The sequence below is a fragment of the Cydia strobilella genome, chromosome 20, assembly GCF_947568885.1.
Source record: "Cydia strobilella chromosome 20, ilCydStro3.1, whole genome shotgun sequence".
In the NCBI taxonomy this organism is placed as follows: domain Eukaryota; kingdom Metazoa; phylum Arthropoda; class Insecta; order Lepidoptera; family Tortricidae; genus Cydia; species Cydia strobilella.
This window is the reverse complement of record NC_086060.1, coordinates 6,041,711-6,069,138: the sequence shown is the minus strand read 5'-3', so window position 1 is coordinate 6,069,138 and position 27,428 is coordinate 6,041,711. Positions and strand designations below refer to the sequence as shown.

The 27,428-nt window shown below is 37.4% G+C and overlaps 1 protein-coding gene across 1 annotated transcript; it reads right to left on the bottom strand.

The window, feature by feature from the left end:
- On the bottom strand, positions 1-27,428 carry LOC134750575 (ileal sodium/bile acid cotransporter-like). The gene is made up of 10 exons (XM_063685784.1): positions 27,232-27,428; positions 10,011-10,186; positions 8,480-8,644; positions 7,829-7,959; positions 6,305-6,424; positions 5,884-6,070; positions 5,134-5,396; positions 3,937-4,123; positions 2,770-2,845; positions 1-514 (listed from the first exon to the last, which is right to left on the bottom strand). Exons 2-10 carry the CDS (start codon positions 10,171-10,173, stop codon positions 406-408), a joined length of 1,401 nt encoding a protein of 466 aa, XP_063541854.1. The 5' UTR covers positions 10,174-10,186; positions 27,232-27,428; the 3' UTR covers positions 1-405.

Here is a 27,428-nt window from a genome sequence, read left to right as displayed (position 1 = left end):
CTTCGAGCAACACCGGAAAGGGAGACGGCACTCATACTATTTCCCCTCTGCCGAAGCATAGGTACAACTGTACCTATGGCTATGCGTGTTGTGACTCGTCCGTACACAAAAAGAGATCGAGGTGTGCAAGATTTGTCTTTGACGTGTGTCATTTTCTGTCGCCATTACAGATTGGATTTTGTATGTAGTGAGTGAGAAGTGCGACTGTGTGCACGTTTCCCCCTCGCAAAAAATGGTAGAATGATTTGTACGGTAAGATATCGCTTGGGCTCCTCCCTTCCAACATGTGGGAATCCGGCGTTGCTCGAAGGCCAATTTTGTATGTACAAACATCGTATCAGCCGTTCAGTTTATCGTTTTACAAATGTGGTAAAGTGCGAGACCTGGTTTTAGACGGGCACATCCTTATTTTTCGACATCAATGGTTGAGATACCGTTGACTGGCTGAGGCGCCTCACTGCTGGGGGTTGCGTCGTGTTCAACGATTTTTTTATGTTGGTTTCTGTTGACATAGCTGAAACAATAAACTGCAGTTAGTATTTAGTAGTTATTTAGTAGATCATGGCAAGATGCCTATTGTGGTATGCGCATTATTGTTCGAATTGCGCTTTTTTGTACTACCATGGCTCTATTTATATTGTATTCGAAGCTGTTTACCCAAAGTTCGATGCTGTACCTTAGCCTGGACTCCACTAGCGCATAGTAAACTACTTTAGCTGTTCAATCGAGAGTTCCTCCCTTAGGCTTCTGCCTTGCTGCAAATAGGTGAAACGCATCGGAACGTAGTCCGTAAGGCACTACAACGCCTGCGTACGGACAGAAGTTAAAAGTACGAATTGCTCACTATAAGGACCACTTAGCACCATTCACTAACCCGGTTATAGCGGGAGTTACCATGGTTGCCAGTACAATTTGACACTGGGTTAACGGTTTAACTGGTTAGTGGGACAGTGCAAGTCGCGCTAAACGTTATTTTAACGTTATTTAGTCGTCCGTCGAATTTCGAATATACTTTTTTTTCGATTTTCGCTCTTGTTGGGAAGTTCTCTTTGCTAAATAACCCGCTATCCAGTCGTCCAATATACATTTTGTCTATAGAGGTAATTTTACATTGACAAAACTTCCGTGAGACATAGACATATTAAATATATTAATAACGGGTCACTCACGTGTTTTAAGTCGAAAACGCTCGACATGTTTCACTGCGTACCGAGGAGCGTCATCAGGAGCTTGCGTCGACGGTGACGGACCGGCGCAGACTCAGCCGCCGCTCCGTCACCGTCGGACGCAAGCTCCTGATGACGCTCCTCGACGACGACGGTACGGAGTGAAACATGTCGAGCGTTTTCGACTTAAAACACGTGAGTGACCCGTTATTAATATATTTAATTTTACATTGGCATTACATTTTTTGGAACATGCAGCCATAAGATAATAGTTTAATCAGTGGTTTAACTTGTTCTGATATATCATTGAAGTGATATCATCTATATTGTATTACATAATTTTGGATAAAACAGGTTTAAAAAAATGTAAGATATAACAAAAAAAAAGTAAACATGCGTTTCAAGCGTTGTAGTTCGTGCAGAAAAAAAATTAACTACCACTAAAAGTGAAAAAAACCTTAAGGAAGAAATAATAAAGAACATTTCAGCTCACACACAAAAGCAAGGACAGATAATCAGTGTGCAAAAATATTAAAAGGATGTTAAAGACAGCTCCAGACTATCAATAAAAATTGATAATAGTTTATATTGACAGCCTGCAATTATCTTAGTGAAAGCGTAGTGCAGAAGTGAGAAGCGAGTTAAAAAATGAAGAATATGATCGACACCAGTTCCCAATCTGTGACACTCTTAAGTAAAAGATACCATTAAATCGTCTATAAGGCGCTAAGAGCATAAACATGCAGAAGTCATCCTTATTGATAACTAACAAGGAATCTTTTGCTTAGGAATATCACATTTTGTTAGAGAAGACAAATATTCAATTTCTTTTGACATACCTCCCATACTAAATTCGTAATTTCGTATGGTGCAATGGTGGCGATGATATGTTTATATGGAAATAAAAGAAAATGTTTTGTGAACAATTTTGTAAAAAAATCCCGGCATTTTACTGTAACAAAAGCATTGGTCTCTTTTATGATTTATGATATAAAAAATCTTTAATAAAATAACACAAAAATACCTCACTTTTAAAATACTCATTAACAATTAACAACAACAAATAAATACAACCGACTTCCAGACACATTTTATAGTAAAACAAACCCTGAATATATTGTGACTCTATCCTCCTAAGGCCCAGCCATACAAATGAAAAATCCAAAATTTGCCACTGAAATTTGAACCTATAGTGTAGGAAATAGAGTTGATTTTGCGTTGTTTGAAAATTGAACGAAACAAAGCAAAAACGACCCTGTTCCAATTGAATATCGTTTAAATTTCATCGAACTGAATAAGTACTATAGGTAGGACCTTGGGCCTTAAAAGGATAAATTAATAATATTTTAGGAGCACTGTTGATCTGATTTCATTTTAAATAGAATTTGAGCCCTGACGTTCCATTGAAATACTTTTTTCGAACTCGCATGATAAATCTGTCCACAGACAATAAAAAATATACCTAAAAGAAATTTGAAAATAATAAATATATAGAAGTCGGTTGAAAAATTGTTTAAAATATGTTTTACTTGGAAAAGGAACTCATTATTAACATAAGGGGAAAAACTCAAAAACAAAGTGTAAAAACAAAATGGCGACTCACCAAGCTTTCAGCTTTTGGTAGATGTAGATACAGGTCATGGGGATCGGGGTCATAATAGCCACCGATACCGGAACCACTGGAAAAATTTAATTGTTGATTATTATTGAGAAATGTTATTAATTATTTTCAAAATTACTGTCTATAAAACTACAGTATAGTAAGAAATTGGTACTAAAACATATCTATTTATAAAGGTAAGTATGACAGTTCAAAATTGCCATCAATTTATCGATCTTGGAGAAAAACACCAAAGGAGTAGTTGATTTTGGTTAAGTAACTACTGTCCGCGCGCGAATTCCGTGCACGGCTGAGGAATGTTAGGAATGTTGGGCGTCATGACAGAGGGGTGTCATTTTGTACGTACGGGCGCGGCGCACACCCTCCCACTTCCTCGACCTGCGAATGCACGGAATTGGCGCGCGGACAGTAGTGACATAGGCATGTAGGTATGGTCGACAGTTATTGTTGAGAAGTTAAATAATTAAATTAATTTGTCAAATAATAATAATAAACTTTTTTTAAGTACTTAACATTTATTATTTTTTTGTAGATATAAAGTCATTGAGGTAATATGTATACACTAGAGGCGGCATCTCAAAGAAAATGTTTCCGCACATCAATGAAGTGCATGGACTTCATTGCTACTGGCTAGCTGCGCTTATTCTTTAGCTTAGTGACAGGACGTCAAACGCAAAATATGGCGGACGTCCGAATTTGTTCTCGACAGCTTGTCTATACCATAGAGTAACTTATACTAGAGCGGTACTGTCATAGTAAATTTTGTAACCCCAGTAAATTCACTGCCATCTGTCGACACACTTTAAAACTAAAAATGAAGATTTATAAAAATACGATAAAATGTATTTAAATATAGATAAATGATTTTTTTTATTTGCATTATTTATTTTTATGATTTTGACCCATGTTCTTTCACTGATATGCGTTAAAATTGTTGAATAACAAACGAAACTGTCAACGCCATCTATTCGACTAGGCCAAAACTAGTAGCGCCCTCTGAACGAGAATCAAATTTTCATGATTTTCGAGGCACGTTTTTTCCTTAGACTGTATCTATCTATTACGGAGTTATATCTATCTTTGTCTATACATATATGTCAGTGTATAAAGTTCAATTTAAGTGTAATTTAAAGAAAAGATGATAGGTACCTGTAGTGAGATCAGCCTGAGGCTGCGGCAACGCGTACCGCAGCAGGAATATGGCGATGCCGGTGTTCTGCACGCCCGTCTCTATGGAGATGGCGAGCGCGTCCGGGTGCGCCTGGCGCAGGAGGCGCGAGATGGCGTAGCCGAACCCGTAGCCCAGCCACGGCAGCCCGATGCCCGCCAAGATTATCTGTGCGTTACGTTACAGGGGAGGGATCGGTTCAAGGGCCTGACACTCTTTGATAGAGAAAGATAGTCTTATTGCGATTCCTATAAGAGGAAAGAGAAAATAGTGCCATGCTTTATCTTTATCACCGACCGGGTGGCATTATAGGTGGGAGGCGATGGCGAAATACCGAAATTTATAAATGAAAGAGAAAAAATCCTATGCTGCCCAAATTTTATATGAATATTATTATTTCTCTTACCCCCGGTCGCTCGGTGGCGCGTCTATTAACTACTTGTATATACTATGGCTATGGATTGGTTACATTTGTTCTTTTTAGGGTTCCGTACCCAAAGGGTTCTTACTTCTTACTTTACTGCCGGTATGTAATATAAGTACTATTTCAAATGTCGTAACGTTTAAGTGGAGTGGATCTTAATTTACCAATTGACAACTCTAGAAATTAACTTTAACAAATTTTTTAACTTAAATATGCTGCCATCACAATGTTACGTTACGAGTACGACCTCGAACCGCTTCAAATGAAGATAACCAGCCACGTAAACAACGAGAATATATACATGAACAGCAACAGCGAAGTCGATACTCGTATCTAATAGATCGGTTTCAATATCGGAACCATAAAAACTGATAATTAGTTAGAGGCCTATGAACATGGACACTATGAGGCCCACTACGATGTTGAATAAAGGCATAACTTTAGGGTACAAGTTAGCTAGACTAGTATTCATAGATACTTAAACACCCAATAAAAAAGGAAAAATAATCTTTGTCTTACTATTTCTTACCTGTTGCTTTAGTGTCCAAATTTCTTACACTATTAGCAATGTATACCTTAGGCCAGGATTACACTCGTAAGTTTTACTTACGTAAGTAGGAACAAAGCTATTTGCTAGAATGAGATAACGATATCCATATCTCATTCTGTAGAATAGCTGTGTCCGTACTTACGTAAGTAAAACTTACGAGTGGAATCCTGGCCTAACTCATAGTCAAATATAAGTAAGACTCACCTGCCAAGTAAACAGCGAGAATATATAAAGATTTGTCACAATAGCGAAAATAATAATGAACAGCAGCAACGAAGTCGACAGCGGCTTCAATATCCGGACCATGAAAGCGGATAGCTTCGGGGTCCATCGCTGCATGCCCAGGCCTATGACCATGGGTACTATGAGGCCCACCACGAAGGAGGCGATGCGCGCGTAAGGGACTACAATGTTTGCGTTGCGGAAGACCACCTGGCCGAGGGAGAAGAGCCAGGCTGGCATGAAACCTGGAAAGACGGTAAAGGTTAGTGCTGAAAACAGGGCTACCAGAACATAATGGGTTACCAGAAAATAAATGGTCACAACTTTTTAAACCCCGTTTTTAAGAGGACTCTCGCGGTTACAAGGTTTCTGGTTCACGTCACGATATAAAGTAACTTATATAAGCGGTTTTGAATTCGGAACATTCTTTTATAAAAGTTCAAAACTAGAATTTAATTTGAACAGTCGATTTATACATATAATCTATTGAAAATTCTGTGTAGATACTGTAAAAAAGTAACTTAATCACTTAGGTTTGTTAACCATCAATATTTGGGGCAATGCTGTGTCCAGTATTGGAGGCCTAAAATACGGGACATAGCCAATTTCATTAGCTGAAATTCGTGACGACACAAAACATGTTCGCCATCTGGTCATTTCTATAAGCATAGATGAACGTGACACTAGTCTCTATCACTTGTGCATTCAGTTCAGTGTGTCTAGTGTACTTGCCAAAGCAAGCCAGCGTAGAGATAGAAGTCATAGCGAGCGACAGATTAAGGTTCCCTCCCAGCACGAAGGTCCAGATGTTAGATGCGCCTCCACCGGGAGATACGCCGGTGAAGAACATGCCGAGACGCATGGCGGCCGACACGTCGTCGGAACCGGGGAATACGAGGAACCCGAGGCCGAATGACATCTGCAAATACGGAAAATACGATTAAATCCTACTAATATTATGAATATTGTACCCCCGTCACGTGAAAACGGTACGGTTTGAATCGAAATTTGACCCACAGATAATGAATAAACTGGAATAGGAGAAAAGATACCTTTCATTTCAGAATAAGCTTTTTTTGCACATCGACCTGCTTTACCATTTTTCCATAAAACAGTACAGCTACTTGTGTAGTCTGGTCATAATTATACTCACCAGTGGCATGAAGAGAAACTGTCCCAACATTCCGATGGCGGGCCCCACAGGCCTTTTGACGACTTCTTTCACCGTGGGCCAGTGCATCGCGCACCCGAAGTTGATGAAGATCAGGGACACCTGGGAAACAAACATTTATTGTTAAAAATAAAAAATCGGCAAATGAGAAAAACTACAATACGCTGTATTGGAACGAAATTCCTTATCGCACGGTACGGACGCCGCGGATAGGGGCTAGGCGAAAAACAGTGTAAAAGTTTTCGGTCACGAGTTTCCGTCATGACCATGACTCTTTTTTAACTTCGTTCCAACCGAGTGTTCCACGACACACGCATTTTTTTTCAATGGTTACAATTTACTAAGGTCAGAGTAGAATATTAATGAATTTACTGATGAAGTAAGTGGCACTTTTTGTTATAAGGGAGGATGAAATTTTTCGTGACACTTAAGTTCTCCTGTCACTCCTTAAACGTGATCTAATCGCATTCAAATATAGAGTCAGGCCAAGATAACTCAGCAGCGATTTTGATAGCACATACTGTTTGACGAAGTTTGACTTTTAAAATAACACTTGCACATCCTGTGCAATAAAAACGCTGCAGAGTTAGCTTGGTCTAACTCTACCAAACATGCATTCTTGTGGTAGCTATAAACCCTTTCAATCCCCTGTATCATAAAATTGTATATTATTGTGAAATAAAGAATTTTGTATTTTTTTTGTATAATGCGCAATGCATGTTAATAGAACCAGTTAAAACACTCCTTTTAACAAATTATACTACGGCTGTCCCGTCAGCTGACGAGGCAGAATAACATAAAATAAAATGTTGATTCACTACTTTTTAAAGTAAAAAAATCTTCTAAAAATTTTTTTTTTACCTGGTCACTAAACAAATTAGAAGAATAATCATGGTAACAAACGGCTCCAAAACTTATAATAGCAAGTTCACTATTTATTATCTCTATATCACTCATTGTGCGAATATTTCTTTAACTAAAGTTTCACATATAACACGACATTAGCATACATCGATTTGATTACTGTGAATATGGAAATGGCTAACTAATCCATTTAACACTTATAGATTATCGGGCGAATTAAACTTTCAATGGGCTATGGTAGCGTGAAGAGGATGATTAGATATTGTTAAAAAGGTTAGAGCCATAGTGCTCAACCATAATTTAAGTAAATAGTCTCGTAACTTTTTAGAAACACATTTTGGCCACTTTTATTTTAACAGGATACTTACAAACAGAGCCACGTTGGTGACGAATATACGGTCTATGACTCGCTCTGGCCGCAGTTTCGTGACCGACCGTGAGTTTTTGACGGGCTACACAGCGGTGCCGCGTTTCGTGGTCACTTTTATTTTAATAGGATACTTACAAACAGAGCCACGCTGGTGACGAATATACGGTCTATGACTCGCTCGGGCCGCAGTACTGTGACCGACAGCGAGTTGTCGACGGGGTACTTAGCGGTGCCGCGTTTCGTGGCCACTTTTATTTCAACAGGGTACTTACAAACAGAGCCACGCTGGTGACGAATATACGGTCTATGACTCGCTCGGGCCGCAGTACTGTGACCGACAGCGAGTTGTCGACGGGGTACTCAGCGGTGCCGCGTTTCGTGGCCACTTTTATTTCGCTGAATCCTGGAAATAATATACAGACAAATCGGTCATTGTTTGGTTGTTTAATATGTTCTCTCGTAGCGCATCCTTACATGGCGACCCCGCATGCTGCTATTGTTGCCATTTTACATAATGTTTGTTTGACTGTGATTGTACTTTTATTTAGTAGTGTTTTTCAATATAAGGGTGTTTTCAGAGACTCGCTAAGTCTTAGTAAAAAAGAAAACAATACGAGTTAAAACGCTAGTAGTTTTCGCGAAAAACAAGCAAGCAAATGACAAACCTTTTTATTCGCAGTGGGCTGTGTTTTTTTTTTATATAAAGGTCGTCGAGTCATGAAAAAGGTGGAACAATAAATAGTGTTTATTGTTTAGGTAGGTAGGTGGGTACTCTATATTACCTAAAAACAGTCCGTCGACACGCATCAGCCCTTCGATTTGCCCTGTACTGGCGTGATTCTCGCTAAGAACGTACGAAGTCGGCTCTGCCCTCCCAATTGGCTATACCCAGCTTTTCGTCGCTCGACGTATTAATTACTTACCTAAAAACATTCCGTCGACACGCATCACCCCTTCGAACTGCCCTGTACTGGCATGATCCTCGCTGAGAACGTACGAAGGTCCGTCTCTGCCCTCCCAACTGGCTATAGCTAGATTTTCGTCGCTCGACGTTAGTATTAATTCATCGTTGGCTTGCATTCCTGTACCTGTCGGCATATATAAATTATGAGTATATATAAATGCGCATGGCCACTTTGTTTGTACATATGTGAAAGCTGTAAATATTTACGAGACTGAATATTAATATCGTCGTGTTAAGCGCGCTGTTCAGGAGATTTGAATGATATAAACGATTTCCTTTATACTAGAAACACTAGGTACTATATTATATATAAACTGAAATAGATGTCACAAAAAATGTGCATTTCAATCTATTTCAGATTTGCTTCCCTCTTATTTTGACAGTAACTCATAGTACCTCCGCTGTCTATTATTATTTTCTCGACTCTGAAGCTGACTATTCCTTCGATGACGCATATGTATCACGCATGTAACTGACCTTTCGTACACCTTATCACAATGAGTTAAAGACTCTTAATTGACAATTGATTGACCCTATCTTACGGTCATTTTGGTGCAATAAACTCAAGTTAAGTAAACGAAGGGGTTCACCCCATTGTAATGTGATACTAACCGCATAAAGGAAGTGACTACCGATGCGCTACTACTTATTTTATTGATGGTTTACTTATTTGGCGTTTCCACTTTTATTATTCGATTTCAAAAAGAAAGAGGTTCTCAATAAAAAAATTCTCAGGTACATACATATGTTCCCCTATTTTTCGAATACAGCTAGACCAATTTGGAAAACATGATTAGTATAGAAGGGTAATTTTGGTGTTTAAGTAGCAATAACCATTAAATTTGCTTTCTGAAATCAAGTTTTGGTGAAGTCAGTTCTGAACTATTTTTGTTAAATGTTTATTAAGTCCTTATGACTGAATGGTGACATGATTGACATAGCTTCACAGACGCACTAGCAGATCGTATTATTAATTCGATCTGAGGAATCGATCTATGAGATCTAAGGATTAACCAATTAACCAGTACAGTAGCAATAGGTATTATTTTATGACCATAATATTATTTATAAATACAGTAGAACCCGCTAAATGCGATCACCTTTAATATTAGTTAGTTTGCTGAGCATTTTCCGCAAATCAACAACGAAACGAGGTATCGCTATTCTAACCACCCCAGCTCCTCCACAAAACCTAGCCATGTCTTCAGGTTGCTAACTGCCTCCAGGACGAATAATGCACGGAGTCCCTTGATGTTTTCTCACGTATATTTCTACCTGTTTACAGTCCATCGGGGAATATGTTATAAAGTTTCCTCTGTTTTCATGCATGCCACCTTGAATACAATTTCCCTCCTAATATTTTTCACGGTTATTACTTCTTAGTATTACTCTTTCCCACAAGAATCTTAAGATATGGTTTTGACATGGTCGCAAGCGATCTTCTTAAGCGGGTTTTATTGTAGTCACTTAAGATTAATTTGCGTACTCACCATTGACAGCAACATTGACGTTAAAATAATCATCCATGTGTACAGACACCTGGTCTGGTATGAAATAGGCGGTGAGCTGCGGTGCCGCCTGGCAGAGCACCCAGAGCGGGCACATAGCCAGGATGTACAGCACGATGAGGTGCAGCGGCCATATTGGACACATGGTCGCTGGTTATCTGTGGACAAGGAAGATGAATCTGTTAACGGCGAGGTTATTTATCGACTTTAAAAAGGAGGTTCTCAATCTTTGTTTGTTTTGTTTTTTAGTTTTCTTGTGTGTATGTTCTCCGATTTCTGGAAGACGGCAGGAACGATTTGGATATTTTTAAGGGTTTATACTTTATAGTTGGTATCTTTGACATCACGACAATATCTTTCTAATGATGGGATCCTAGAGAAATGGAGAAAACTTTTCAAATATTATAGATAAACTTGTAGTGATTTGGGTATTTTTTATAGTGACCTTTTTTGTTTTGATTTGCTCTCAGAAAACATCAACCCGTAAATCGTAACACTTAAAAAATTAAAATATCGCAGCTCAACAAGTTGTGAGATCGATATAAATCTTTAAAACCGGTACATTATTCGCTCTTGTGTGTTGTAGGCGCCTGGAGATAGGATATAAATATTTTCCGTATACATTAAATCATAGAACAATACATTCTTAAACACATAGTGTTTAGGGGTAAGTCACATATTTTATATATTATGTAATAAGTAGGTACGATAATCAGAGCCTCACTTAAAAATCAAAATAAAATTTATTTCATGACGTCATATGTTCATTGAATTAGCCTTTACTCCAAACTCCAAATTAATTTTAATACTTAGTATTTAGGTATGAGGCAAGTTTAAACCAGCCGAAATTAATCTCTTAAACTAGCCTAGACATTGTATTCAATAAATCAAAGCAATTTGAATTATGCAATGGTGATAGTAGTACCAAGGTTAAGAAATTCACCGTGAAATTGTCTCAGGTCACATTTAAATTAACTATAACGAAACACAGATCTTTACGGAACCACGATTAAATCTTGTTTATATTGTTTAAAAGTTATAAAGAAAATACCAGAACACTACGCTAGTTAACACTGCAAATCAAAAAGAACATACTAAACAAGAAATACGTAATAAAAAAACCAAGTGCGAGTCGGACTCGCGCACGAAGGACCATTACGGAAAAAACCAGCAAAAAAATCACGTGTTGTATGGGAGCCCCATTTAAATATTTATATTATTCTGTTTTTAGTATTTGTTGTTATAGCGGCAACAGAAATACATCATCTGTGAAAATTTAAACTGTCTAGCTATCACGGTTCATGAGCTACATCCTGGTGACAGACAGACAGACGGACGGACAGACGGACAGCGGAGTCTTAGTAATAGGGACCCGTTTTTACCCTTTGGGTACGGAACCCTAAAAACATATATAAATGCGTCACACTTTGAATAAAATTACAATAAACTATTTTAAATTTTAAATCGGCACACCGCACAGCACAAGACAGCAATTTAAAATTTAGATCGAAGTAAACACCGAATTTCAACATAAAATAACTGAACGAATTCCATTTAAAACGCTCACAAAAAATTTAGATTTAACGTTAGCACAAAAACCCACCTAGCAAGGCCAAGCGACGCGAAAGAACTAAAAGGATACTTAGTATTTTTAAGCTTGTATTATAACTCGGCCATTATCGATATCTTAAGTATGTACTCGTATTTTTTTAGATAGCAGTTAGACGCGGAGATAAATAGGTAACGTGACGTCACTGCGGTTACTACATATCAGACATCATCGCTCTCAATTATGTAACAATAATTATTTGTTTTACAACGGGGCAAAGTTGTTGTTTAACCTCTCGTGCTAATATTGATACCGGAGCAAGGGAAAGATTCTAAAAATGAAACACGAGCGTAGCGAGTGGATCGAAAAATTTATTATTGAGCGTTGCGAGGGTTTTAGGGCACGAGGGTTAAACAAATTTTGCCACCGAGTGAAACACAAACATTTTCACCACAGCAATACAAGGAAAATACTAACTAAAATATCAAACAAAGTCATAGCAAATCGATTTAAAATGAATGTTATTAAATATTTATCATTCAAAGTCATCATTTAAAAGTCAATTCTACCAGCAAACATAAGAAAACAACTCAAAATTTGCATTTGAATACTTTGTCTCACATGTCAATAATCAAAACCGGCCAACTGCGAGTCGGACTCACACACGAAGGGTTCCGTACCATTAACTATAAAAACGGTCACCCATCCAAGTACTGACCCCGCCCGACGTTGCTTAACTTCGGTCAAAAATCACGTTTGTTGTATGGGAGCCCCACTTAAATCTCTATTTTATTCTGTTTTTAACCGACTTCAATTTCATAGAAGGAGGAGGTTCTGTATTCGGTTGTGGCTATTTTTTTTCGTTGTGGCTTTCTAGCTATCACAGATCACGAGATACAGCCTGGTGACAGACAGACAGACGGACAGACGGACGGACAGACGGACAGCGGAGTCTTAGTAATAGGGTCCCGTTTTTACCCTTTGGGTGGGGAACCCTGAAAAGCAACTATCTTAACAGTTTTTGAACAATCACGAGTCTTTACCTGCTGGTGTGGTGAAAAAATAAATAAAGACAACGTATGTGAGACGTTTAAAATACTGGTAACGTTGTGTTCTGATAAAGTTGTGTTCCTTTGAAATGCTAGATTACATGGAGGGAAATAAGTGTTACTCTTGCTAACAAAACCTTGAAAACTTGCCGATAGGATTTAGGTGATCAAGTCATAAACCTATAGTTGCCTGCTAATGTCTTTTTTAACCATGTGATGTCAAAGCGGCATATAACCGGCAAACTACACCGTGTCCAATAAGTCCGAATACACATCTTTTTACCTTGGCTTTAAAGACATATATGGTTTACAGGCCATCAAATTCTTATTTTAAGTAAAAAAATATGTTTTGGAGAATTGTTAACCGAGGTTTTGGAGAAGATTGTTGCCCCAAATTTAAATTGTATGTTTGGAAAAGAATATTATGTGTTCCAATAACAAGACGGAGCTCCTTTACACACGGCAAATGCTGTTCAAGCTTGGTGTCAGGCTAATTTGACAGATTTTTTTTGCCGAAACATGAATGGCCACCCAGTTCTCTAGACTTGAACGTATTAGATTATTTTGATCGTACATGCTTTCGAAACGACATGATTATAAAATCATAAACCTGGATCATTTCAAAAAGGTTATCGGGCGTGTTTCGGACGAAATGCCAATGGAAATGGTGCGTGCTGCGTGTGATTCATTCGAGAATCGTTTGAGGCTGGTAAAAAAAGTTAAAGGTGGAGTTATTCCGAAACATTTGTTGTAAAGAGAGCCATGGAGCGCGCCATGCTCGGCATCAAACTTCAAGACCGAGTGGGGAATGTCGAGATCCGACGCCGCACCAAGGTGCGAGATGTTGGAGACGTCATTACTAAGCTTAAATGCAGTTGGGCGGGACATGTTGTCAGGCAGTGATGGCAGGTGGACCAAAATGTTGACGGATTGGTGGCCGCTTTCGGATGAAAGGAGCGCCTGGCGTCCGTTGGCTCGTTGGGTGGATGACGTTCGAAAAATCGCGGGGCACTTTTGGATGAGACTAGTCAAGGACCGGGATAAGTGGCGTACACGAAGAGAGGCCTATGCTTAGCAGTGGGCGACTGAAGGCTGGAATGATGATGATATTATATAAGTGTGCCATTAATAAATAAGATTACGTTCCCTCTGCATTGCCATGGCACATTACTTTAAAAAACTTTGTTCCCGCACTCTTGCGACTGTCTGTAAGCACTTAAGCAGTCAAATTTAGATCGATACAGTATTGCTTTTGTTCTAATCAAAGAGAAGTTCTAATACAATCGACCTGTCTTAGCTGTCATTTTTGTTTAGTTTGCGTATCTGCCGCATGGCGTTAGTTATAATTTTAGGCATAATGTACGGCCAAGCTGAGTTCGGCCGGATATAACAGCTGTACGTAATAATACCGTTTATTGTATTATGTAATTTTAACTTATCTCTGTCTTTGTGTTTTGTATGTTATATATTAATTTTGTTGTTTTTGTTTGTTGTATTGTTATATACTTGTCGTGATTGTTTCACAGGATGGTCTCACCGGAAGATCAGCGCTGGAACTTGGAAGTCGCCATCAACATGCTGAGGTGAGACCATTTCGTGGCACTTTTTCTTTTTTATATTTCTCTGTTTTGTATAATTTTCTATTTGTGTGTGCTAACGAATAAATTATTTATATTCTATTCTATTAAATATAATTTTAATTGTAGTTACTATTCGTACATTTATTTTATTCAATATTTGTACTGTATTCGGACTTATTGGACACGGTGTATATATAGACATTGTTTGTTTCAACTGCATTATATTCGTGAAAACTGGAATCTGCAATTTCTATAGTTCTGTTCCCGGAAAAAAGAGGGGTTTAAATCAGCTTAATGTCGTTATAGGATAACAAACTATTATAGATTTACAATCGAAAGGATTATACAATCGCAAGGACAAAATTGATTAACGCAACTAAGCAGGTTATGCACAAGGCAAAAAGGTCTTTCAGTTTATTAGGTACTTTGTTGGGTTAAATTGTGGTAGTCATGAGCTCACAAGGTTGCGACACGCATTACTTAATGACCGGTTTTGAATGAAGAACACATCCGCCATGCCATGCTATGCATGCTTTTGTGTATTTTTAAAAGACATTCAGTGAATAGGTACTACACTCCGGATGGTGAATATGGTGATGTATTGTAGGGGTATAACATCATCATACTATTATGAGTTCCAGAATAATTTGTTTTGTTTTTTAAATATGTACAATGACGTCAATAACAGAGCCTCATACAGCATATCCTGTTTAAAAAATTAAGCTTGGTTAAATCTATAAGAATATTTTCTCTCAAGGCTCGTCTCGTCCTAAATCTTTAAGCCATTTTCGAGTTAATAGGATAGGGAACATTTTTAAAGAATGAACGGTACCCAAATCACCAATAATAATTAGATAATAGTTGATTAATTATAACGAGCAAATTTATCACCCGTGCACGCGGTCACGTACGAGATAAGAAGATAATAGCCGCAAAATTGTACGCGGCGCGCCGAATATTATAATAGGATAAGGACTTCTTAGTATCTGATATAGATTTAGATAATCCTTAATCTTTACTATATCTTTTGGGATATGAGCACAATCTGTTCACGTGCAGTTAAATTCTACATACAGATAAGTTTTTTTAGTAAGTAGTGCATTTTCTTTCGGTCAGCGTTTGGTGAAGCGGAATTGCTGATGAATTGCTGACAGCATGCTGTTTTGTAAAGTCGGTTCTTTTTTTGTTTAAAAAATATTAAAAAAATAATTAATTATGAATATTATTTTATTATTATTTTTTGTCCAATGTTTATAATGTTAAAATAAATGTATTTTCTTGCTTTTCTTTCTTTCTTTCTTTCTTTCTTTCAAAAAGGCAACATTACGCCATAAATTAAGCGATAACTATGTAGATATTAGTGATTTGCGATTAAGCTGGGATGACAGAAGCCTAATTTCGGTGTACAATGTCAAAGATGATTATTGATTACGATTAAGGATTTTATAACAAAAACTACGTTTATGCGATTCAAGAACATTGAAGCCGTGTCGTCGATATGGACTGTATAATTTATTAGGGGCAGCCAAGAGAATAATAAGCGGATTGTCCCGAATAGATTTAAAAAATTTAAAGGAAAAATAAGATGACTGTGAAAATGTGTGCTGCATGAATGAGCGCATCATGAATGGCGGAACATCTGAATATGATTTAAGCTTCTATTTTTCTTAGGACACTTTACGATACAAAATATATGCTCTAAGAATAAATTAAATTACTATCTACATATGAGAATATTTTAATTTGTGTTATTTCGGTTGATACAAATATGTCTTATAAAATAGGTAAAATACAGATAAAGAGAGAAAATCATACACAAGACTAAAAAAACAGCTAATTCAAGCCAGCATGGACAAACAGTTATAACTATTTACCTATGAAACCTATTAAACAACAATATGCCTCTGCTTTTTTAAGATACAAGGAAATCATTCGTAATAGGTATATTAAAATGTGAGTACCCTGTCGTGTATTCTAGAACCAGAACCCGTTTTCCCATAGGGTAAACCCTATATTGTAAATATTATACATACATGAAATAAAACTATGAAAACGGGTGACTCACCCGTTGACCACGAACGCTGTAAAGAGTTCGAAACGTCGGGATGTATTATAAATTCAATATACGCGATATAATCCGTTTTCATAGTTTTATTTCATGAGTAACTATCGCGGTAACCGAAGACAATATTATTATACATACAATTTTATAGAAGTACTTATTTGTACACATCAAGTCTGGTATTTTTGGTAGGCACTTAGGTACAGCGACCTGCATAAGTGGATAACAATCTACATATATCATGTATGTGTATGAGTACATATTGTATATGTGTAGCCGGTTTGACAGCCTCTCGCTAAGATAGCAATTGCGACATAAGCAGCAGTAGCCGTTAGCCGTGACGGGTCTGGCAGTAATCAATTAAGTGTCAAAATGCTGAAAATGCTTACCTACTCGGATTTATCGACATATGGTGCAATTACCCTTGGAACTTCAAATGGGAATCTCAAAATAATTAGTAAGGCAAGAATATTTTTTTTAACAATTTACTTACATCATTTTTGATAAAAAAAAAAAGATTCAATGTGATCTATTAGTAAAGTATTAGTAAAGTAATTATGGGAATTTTAAATCCTTAGAAAGCCTACCAAAGACACTAAAATCCAAGGACCAAAAATGGATTAATACCTACGCCTTAATAATTCATAATTTATTTATTGCATCCATAGTTGTTTATACTTTAGGTGTTACATAATCTCTCATGGACCCAGAGTGATGGGTTAAATCTTTCAGGAACCGCGTTTTGGACTATAAGCATTTTTCACATAGGTAGCTTGGATATAGTGACAGCTGTCATTTCAATACATATTTTGCGTGAAGGCTATAAATAGTATGGAAGTGACAACTGTCATCGTATCCAACCCAAGCTATGTGAAAAATACTAATATCTATAGTAAGTTCAGAATTGCATTTTAAAAAGCACACCCGACCGGAAATGTTTTTTTTTTAATGGAAATATAAGACCAGATAAGAAGAAATATCGGTCTATGAACGAAACAATTCTGATAAAAATATAAACGATCTGACCTTATTGTGATATTTCTCCCTAAATGCTTGGTCAGATGTCCAAAGTAAATATTGGTATGTCCATTAATAATTTCATTTGATCAAGAACGTCCAAGGGCGGACAAGAATAATGTTAATTACGGTTTCCTTCCACTGAAGGTGGATATAACTGAAAATACTGAAATTGCCTTTGCGTGACCTACGCGAGTGATGGTTAATTATATTGTTGGTTTGTTACATAGTTATGTTGTTTTTATGATAAATTGATACTTTATAGACTCTATAGTAGATAACGATGTCTGAACAAATTTACTTTACACTTAAAGAATATGTATTGAAATATATTTAACTCGATAATACTAATTGAAATACACTTATTTTTAATTTATTTAGGTACGATTTTATGATATAATTTAAATTTTGGAATCAAATTTGTTTCAGTATAGGTAGGTCCTAAAAAAGATGACCTAAGTCTTCCTTTCCTAAACAATCCACTCAGCCACTGCTTGACTGGGTGTTGAAGAATTTATAAGGACTTTATATGTACGATTACGTAGCGTACGTTGTCAACCGAAGGCCTAGTAAATTTAGCTCGTGAAAATACACTTCCTTCCACTCCCTACCTCCCTTTATTGGTGGTCAAAAACTGTATCAAAATATCACGTGTTCTAATTCTAACACATGCTTATGCCTTGCATGGAACCCCGCACAACCCACTAAAGGAAAACAATAGAACATAATAATAGGTATATATCCAATAAACAATTATATTACGCGTGAGAAGAATCGAAGAATGAAATCAAGATACACACACGAGAAATAATGAGTTATGAAACTGTTGATTGATAGTCGTTACCATTATAAATGTAAACTATTGCGGATTAATGAATTTCAATAATTTAATGAGTAAATTTGCTTCTTAATTGCATGGCCGATATCTCCAACTGCAGAGCCCTCAAGAGCTGAGGTGTACTTGTATTTAAATAACTAAAGCATTTGAGCTTTTCTTGTGTAGGTCCATTACCTAATAGAGAGGGTATCGATTCAAAAGGGTATTCAGTGCTCCGGCGTTGGCAAACTTGTGAGAAGAAAGCCATCTGATGGAAAAATCGCCCGATTTTGGAGCTGCAAAGTCATAAATGCTCTAAGAACTCTGGGTGTACATTTTTTGGGTGACTTGAAGAGCCGCATGAGTCCTGAGACGCGGTTTTCTAACCCCTGCCGTAGTGGACTATTGTATCTTTAGCCTCCGTTCTGTATTAATTCATTACTTGCCGGCTATTGATCCTTCTTCGAAACTATAAGGAACTCTACTATCTTCAAAGACAATAGGGTAATAAAGGCATTCTGCAAACACGTTGTTATGTAACCTGTAAATATTAGGTTCGGAGTGCTGTCATAACATTCCTGTCATAATAGCCTCAATCACTTACATAGCTTCTGAAATTAATGGATTTGACAATCTATATCTGAATGAAAACATTTGCTTGCATGCTAATGAATTATTATAAGACAATCCAAGAGTAAATTATGAAGAGTAGGTACTTGTTGTAAGAATAGTGAATTTGTAAAGTAATAAGTTATTAACTAATAATGACAATTATATAGATGGAAAATTCTACGAACGTAAGATGACGTAGATAAAATGAAGTCTGGTCAGTCACTAACGTGTAATATAGTCACTGTGAGTCGGAAAATCACCGACATAATATGAAGTGAACGCAATGACATGACTTGCAAGATGTAAACCAAAAAGTTGTTGATTGAATCCACACACATGACATGTTTATTACGGTCGGCGTTAAATTGGCTAGACATTTTAGCACCTTATCACTGAACAATCTTGATACCATCAGCCATACAAGAGCATGGCGAATTAATCAATGAATTCATTCATAATTTCTCCATCCAATTTCGCAGCTCAGCACTGTACCTAAAACTACAATTTACGTGTACGAGTAAACACCTAAACAATGCACTAAAGTTTACAGCGACGCCGAGGTCAGTTGTACTGTCCGCGCGCCAATTCCGTGCATTCGGACAAAATGTCACTACTCTGTCATGACGCCCAACATTCCTAACATTCCTCAGCCGTGCACGGAATTCGCGCGCGGGCAGTAGGTAGGTACTTAAACTAAGCTTCAATGGACGTGTTCTATGATAAGAGACATTGACATAAATTGCAGGATCACGACTTCACGACTACCACACTGATCAAGACGAATTATGACAATGTTACTATATGCACATATAGCACCATTGATTTGAAGATCGACGAACATTGGAATAAGGAAGTTGTTAATAAGTTTCAATGATACCTCCATGATTGTTTCGAAACACAAATAACAGTGTATGATATGATACTGCCGGAGGAGCGATGAACCCAGATCTCACACAGGCGGTCAAAACACGCTTTTGAATAATTATGCTCATGATGATTTTTCCCTGTGGTTTGGCTAAAGTCTGTGAGTAGTATCTGTATAGTTTGATTCACGACCGATTCAGTACCGACGAACTGCCGGTAGGCCTCCAACGAGGTGGAGCGACGACCTGGTGAAGGTCGCGGGAATTCGGTGGATGCGAGCGGCACAGGATCGGTCGGAGTGGCGAGCCTCGGGGGAGGCCTATGTCCAGCAGTGGACGCAGGGACCGGCCCGCTATCCCTTATCGGGGGTTTTATAAGGGTATTTCATAAGGCTTAACTCACCATACCCTTTGCCAGACGAAACCCTTTGTTTTGCTTTTAAAAACCCTTATATAAAGCTACCACATTTGAGTAATCGGTAGCCCAAATACCCTTAAAAAACCCTTATCATCCGCTCACCAACACCTTGCATATTGCTTATAAGGGTTAGCCTTATAAAGGGTTTCCCTTTTAGCATATAAGCGTGCTAATTTAAGTCGTCTACCTTGTTCATAAAGCACACATTACTTCGAATCCGAGCGATCGTCGGCGGCGACGGCGGCGTTCTTTGACTAGGCACGTATTTTCTTTCCTTTTCATACACTACCGTAGATATATACTAATCCTGTCTCTTTCACGCAAAAGGAAACCTTTATAAAAAGCGCTTAAAGATAAGGGTAACCCTTATTAAGAGCTAGCCTTATTTTTGGTTAGCTTTTCGGTAAGGGTTAGTCAAAGGTAAGGGTATGAATGGGCTTGCAGTTCAAAAGGGAAAGTCTTTCAATGTGTTAGCCTTATTTAAGTGTCGCCCATTGAAAGGGTTTTATCGCGGAAAGGGTTGTCCGGTCCCTGAGTGGACGTCTATCGGCTGACATGATGAGGTTGATTCACGAAAGCTGGCGCAGATTTTATGTGAGTTTTGTTTTGTCAGTTGAGTACAAATATGGCGCCACTAGCCAGCCCTTACTAATAAACTATAGTAAGTATAGGACATACCTACTCGTAGCTATGAGTGATTTAACACGGATTTAAGCTGAAAGGTCGTGCATCAAACTGTTGTGGGATGTGGGATAGGTACTCTGTCACTGTTTTCTATAAGTAACTAATTACAAATTAGCGAAAATTAATCTATTATCAAAATGACACATTACACGGAGTTTTTAATGATAGATTGGTATAGTTAACATATTTGGATGAAGGTCGTAGGAATAATTGAATAGCAAATACCTAAGCCAATTACTAAAAGCACATGAACCACGATAACACATTTTACTTAAGTATAAAATAAAATAACATGCCTACGGCCGTCTTTAATCCCGTGTTTAGTAGGTACAATATAAATTTATAATGAACCATAGTGAAAAACGTGGGTTCAAGTTCAATTTATTACTAAAATACATACACCAAATTACATACACATATGCATATTTTAAAGTTATTCAAATCTGGGTGTAGGTACCCATTGAATATTTTAAATAACAGTTTCATAAAGTCACAAGCTTATTGACAACAAAAGATCGAGGCGTAGTATTATTTTCGAACGTATTTTAAAATTAAAAGACACATGCATGCCTTGATATGTATTTCTTAAAGAACACTTCTTGGCAAATTGCGCATTTTTTATAAAACAGCGCAATATTAACCCTTGACCCATTGAATTGTTACGCTACACAATCGCGATCGTCTGGATAATTATTATTGTGACGTATTATTTATGTCAGTCGTTTGTACGAAGACCTTGTTGGCAAAAATTTGTCATACGCTCCTATCCCGTTAAGCGACCTCAGAGCCATATGAAACTTTTGCAGTTGTCAAATAGGTACCTGCCGAGCTGCTATAATACTGATTTCATTCAAGTGAATAACGGTGCCGTAATTTAATTCAGTATTTACCGCACTGATTTAAATATTTGAAATCGATATTATAATTTTAAGTGTAAAACTTCTGGCATGCATCGGTTGAATGCTGCCACATGAGAAAAGTCGCTATTGGCCGCAATTTTTCTATCGAACTTTGGTACAAGAACTTTGCTGTGAATGCTGTGATGTCCACTTTGCTCTTTATGACTTTACATAAAGCATTTTCGACAGCAAAATGTGAGTGTTAACTAGCCATACGGTCACTAATGTCAATAAATTCGGGACTGTCACTTAAATAAGTCGACTTCGCTTTAGAGCACAAATTTATGCCGAGAGGGCCCCCTTTGCAAGGATGCGATGATGTAGGTCATCTACATATGCTATTACCTTTCATATATGAGATGAATATAAGTACTAGTTGTGCCCGTATCACCATCCGCGTAAGATTTGGTTTGTATCATTTGTACTCCTTCTCTATAATAAATATATTAAACCAAGCGACCACGTTTATACAGTCGATGATTGCTCGACATGTTCATGTTGTGTCCTTCTCTATATTATTCTTATGATTTCCTAAAGGAATGTAACATTTGCTGTCATTTGCTAAACTTTACCAAAATCGATTCGGTTCAGTAGCAAAAAAGTAAAGGTGCCCACTGACTATCAGTCCGCCGGACGATATCGACCTGTCAGGTAGAACAAAAATTTGACAGTTCCGAACAACTGACAGGCCGATATCGTCCGGCGGACTGATCGTCAGTGCGCCCCTTAACAGACACACCAGTTCGTTCCCTGCCTGCTATACGGCCACATCTCAAAAATTTATGATTACTGGAGATTCAATCTTAATTAAAAATAATAAAGTTAAGTTTATTTTAAAAATTTTGGTGCCCAAGTAGCCGCATTGCAGGCACGGAACGAGTTACTTTGCATTTATAACATTAGTACCTATAGATGAATTTAAAAAAATAATGGAAGCAGCGCAGCTCAAAAACTGTTACACCTTACCTACTTCCTTAGAGTATAATTCTAGGGCAGATAATACTCGTAAAATAACAATTTGATTTCATTGTCTAATATAATATACTACCAAATCCCTGCTTTTGCACTAAAATTACAGATCAGTCGGGCAAATGAACTGTCATTTTAGTATCTGGACTGGAATATATCAAGGATTGACGTTGATTAGGTACTTTGCGAAATTTCGTTGACGTTTTTCGGGTCCGAGATATGTTTCAATCAAAAATTACCTCATTACAGTTGTTCAAATCGACATTTATTTGGCAACCTTTATCTACGAGCCACAGCGTCTTACAAAAACATTGTGCAAAGTCATCTCAATTTGATTCGATGCCGTAATCTGACAAGTTTCGATATTATTTTACCTTGATAATGGTATGGTAATTTAGTAAGTCTTCATAACTGTTTTATACACAGATTTAGATTAAAATCTAAAAACTTAGAATACGACACAGGTTTACAACGCTATAGAATTATAGATGATGCATTGAAATGTTTTACACAAGCAATATAATATACGTATTATCTACACTGTTAAGACAGGTTATTCCTGTTTTGTTTCCGACGCAATAATACTTTGATAACATGTCGCGTTGAATACTAGTTATTTACTTGAATATGCATTATATTATATACTAAAATAGGAAATCCCGACTTGCAAGTTCAAAGGTTTCCTTGTTAATAGCCTAATTAATAGCCTAATAGCAATTGATTATTAAAGGCTGGATTGATGTAGACTCGTGTTCACAATAAGCCTGATATGCAGAAGGTCAATATGCTTAAGTTATCGAATTATATATACAACAGATACGTTATATAGATAGGTACTAATAAACAGAGCAAATTTGAAACACATGTTTGTCAAATGTTGTGGAGCTTAACATAAAAATTTCAGCAATACATGAAAACTAGGCTAAGTTTTCAACGAATTGTTTACGATTGAATTCGCGGGTGCAGGCTACCCCCTTAAGCCCTAGGCCTTTAAGTCAATACGGAATGTATCTTTAAGAATATGCCTAGCAAAGTGCATGTTATTAAAAGAAGAAGAGGTGTAAGGAGTACGAGTAGTAGAAGTTATATTGTGCTGAATTTTATTGTTATTACAAGAACAATTAAACATTTACCATTTATTTTTTATTATTTTTTTGGTATTATTTATTGTTATTTTGTGTGTATTGTGGCAAACAAATAAACAGTTTATCTATCTATCTATCTATAACAATAAAACAGTAAAGAGTCATCAGTCAAGAGTCACACATCTATGTCAATTAACGTCGAAGCTGGTGTTATAAGTGTCGTTCGCGTGACAAACAAGCATTTTCACCAGAATGTGCTGATAAAGGCGATCAAAGGTTGTTTAAATAAGTAATTAGTCTACTTGTTTAAACAGGTATCTTTTATAGTAGAAATTAGGAATCAAATAAGTTTGACTAATGCTATTTGCCGATTTTTTCTTAAAGTTGCTTTGAAATGTCAAATGGTTTTCCTACTATACCTAAAGCTAGTAGGTATAGACTATACTATACCGTATAGTTACTTATACGGCTGATTAGTTATAAATTAGCGATAAAACTTGATGACGCGATGATTTTACTCACTACGCGACGCGCTTGCATTACCTTTTATCGATTATCGGAATAATTCGATCCATCCGTGCATATCGCACCTTACCGGCTATTTAAACAATTGTCGGTTATCTAAATGAAATTACAGATCGTTTGCTGTAATTGGTAGAAAACAGCCACTATATTGCTTGCCAGTGTTTATGAGTATACCTACGACACACCTACGAGAAGGATGTTAATTTCAAACGCGATACTTGAGGCCTTAGTAAATTCTTTATGTGGTAATACCCGATTAATTTCCTGTAAGTAGTCATATGATAAATGCCAAAATACACATTGTATTGGGATAAAGTTAAAACCGGGTTTTGGTTGGTTGAAAATGCTGTATAACCAGCGTTTTTTATTGTTTAGCACAGACTAAATAAGAATGTCCAACCCAACATGGTTGAAAATAACCGATAACATACAGTGATACACAAAATAAACAAACTTGTTCAAATCATAAGTTTCCTGTCTGCGTTTTGTAGACCAAAGTACAGTCAGCTTCTCAGAAACGGTCATTTTAATCATTTGTCTGATTGGAACAACGGCCGTATTTGGAACTAAATGTTTTTCATAGATTTAATAAGCTGATATTATCGTCTGTTACAATAGGCTACAAACGAAGGAATTTTTTTTTGATCACTTATGGCCTGGACAAACGAAGGAAATACAAGGGAAATAATTCGTGTATAAACAAATTTTGGCATAGTTGTAGGGAATGGTGTATTAAACAACATACTCAATTTTTTTTAATTTTTTAATTTTTTTGTACCCGGGGTGGCGGTGAAGCTAACTGGGGGTTAAAGGTCCCTTTTTATAGTTTTTCGTAAATAACTCTTAAACGGTGGCCCGTAGCAAAAAATAGCCGGAAACGTAAATAATCTGTATAAAATTTCCTACAAAATAGATATACAGGTTGTCTCGAAGATAGCACGTCAAACTGATATTTTTTCACTTTACTTAAATAAATTAAGCTATTTAAATCTGTACATACGTTTTTTTATTGTGGATTGCGTCTAGTTAGACTAGGTAGGTAACAATTTCGACGTGTCTTTTTATTGAAAAATATTGAAAAACGCTTATAAAAAATTAGTTTATATTACTTATGAAAGCAAAAGAATGTAAAAGATCGTATATGATTTATAATTGTAACATATTTGCTGTGACTTATTTTTCAAGTGATTTTTAATACAAAGACACGTCATGATCGCTTACCTTCTTTCTAATGCTAAGAAAACGAACTATAATACCAATCAGCATCACTACATAGTATAAAACAAAGTCGCTTTCTGCTGTCTGTCCGTCTGTCCCTATGTATGCTTAGAACTTGAAAAACTACGCAACGGATTTTGATGCGGTTTTTTTTTAATAGATAGAGTGATTCAAGTCAAGAGGAAGGTTTATATGTATAATTTGTAAAGGTTTTGTACAAATTAGTTGAACTACCCACAGTGGCGTAACTAGGGGAGGGGGGGCAGAGGGGGCAAGTGCCCCGGGCGCCAGGCAGGAGCAGGGAAACTTTTGTCAGTCGTCAGGGGGCGCAAATTTGGTGATTGTCCCGGGCGCCAAATCCTCTAGCTACGCCCCTGAGCTGAGTACACGTGCGAAGCCGGGGCGGGTCGCTAGTAATATTTTAAGTTGTTTATGCAATAACATATGTTCATTTTGTTCGCAAATTAAATACTAAGTCAGTATGACAATGCGTTTACCAGACAATAGCATACCTCTGTAAATAACTTTAAGTGTAAGTAGTTAATAGAGCCTTGTAAATTCACAATTTCGGCCTGTTGTGTGAAATAATGTACAAGCTACCAGTATATAACCGACAACCATGATGGAGACTAGATGTAAGCTGGATGAATGAAATTCCTTCTCATCCCAGCTCTCGCGGTTGCATCCTAATCAAATCCGTTTTTTTTTCAGAGGTGGAGGTAATCCTCATTGGATACTGCCAGTCCGGATTCTGGCAGCATGCCCGACTCAGCTGGGGTTTGTTCCGAAAACGCGGCGCCATTGATTTGCTCGGTGTGGCCAGTGGCCACGTTCACAATTTTTTGTGAAAGTAACTGCCATACGAGCTTCAGACAAACAGAAATAAGGCTAAGTTATTACATCTACCTTTTTGTTGGACGCTTTCTGATGAGTGGGAAAGACAGGTATAATATGTTATTTCCCACTCTCTCTTAGTAGCAAAATAGCAAAAAGTGATTGATGAAAAGGTAACTTAGATGTAATAAACTCTATAACGGCCCGGCCACGACATCGCGCGGCGGCGGCAGCGGCGAGCGGCGGCCATAGGTTGAAGCGAGACACAGCGATCGGACCTTTCGTTCCCACCTAATGGCTGCCGCTCGCTGCTGCCGCCGCCGCGCCGATGTCGTGGCCGGGCCGTTATAGAGTTTATTACATCTAAGTTACCTTTTCATCAATCACTTTTTGCTATTTTGCTACTAAGAGAGAGTGGGAAATAACATATTATACCTGTCTTTCCCACTCATCAGAAAGCGTCCAACAAATGTGTTTGCGTGACGATGTTTCCTTTCGCAGAAAAGTTTGGAGTAAACATAAAATCACTACACCTTATAAAACAAAGCCCCCCGCCACGTCTGTCTGTTTGTATGTACCTATTATAATCATAATCGTTTATTGCAACCATGGTATTATAAGGTGTTGGTTCTTTTATTAGACAGTACATAACATACATGGACCCTACTAGCGCGTGGCAACATTTTTTAAGTACCGCTACTTGACATCAGATGTCATGAGTGTCGCGACTGACGAAAAATGTGTTGCTAAAACAATTTACAACTAATATTACAAGCAGAAGGAGTTGAAACTAGAGTTCCGGTTAATCCGGTTATAATATTAGCTAAAAATTATTGAGCATTAGATTTTTAGTTGTCGCGACATTTATTGTCAACTAGCAGTACTGATAAATTCGCTACTTGACGCTAGATGTCGATTTTATTAGGTAATCTAACTAAAAACTAATACGAACGACGTAAGGATCGTGAGAATCATGTGAGCGACAGGTGTTGCGACACATGATAAAGCCAGGCTTAACATACCTGTACTGTGATGCAATTGTCAACAGGAGCGCAAGTGAAAGTACCACTATAAAGAACCTCGCGGTGACGGTTTGTTTTTTTTTTAACCGCAGGAACGTACGCTCCGGACCTGCGCTATTTGAGACTGGCTGGTCAAAGTTCGCGCGAGGGTCGGGATAAAGAACCTCGTGAATACCGTTTATTTTTTTTAAAGCGCG

What these genes read in the sequence shown, in the direction of transcription:
- LOC134750575 (XM_063685784.1), bottom strand. Translation starts at nt 10,173, where the DNA reads ATGTGTCCAATATGGCCGCTGCACCTCATCGTGCTGTACATCCTGGCT. An exon ending in TGTCGACGGAATGTTTTTAG is followed by an intron (nt 7,960 to 8,479) that starts GTAAGTAATTAA and finishes TATTATTTCCAG; the next exon opens with GATTCAGCGAAATAAAAGTG. An exon ending in TCTCGCTGTTTACTTGGCAG is followed by an intron (nt 4,124 to 5,133) that starts GTGAGTCTTACT and finishes CGTAACGCACAG; the next exon opens with ATAATCTTGGCGGGCATCGG.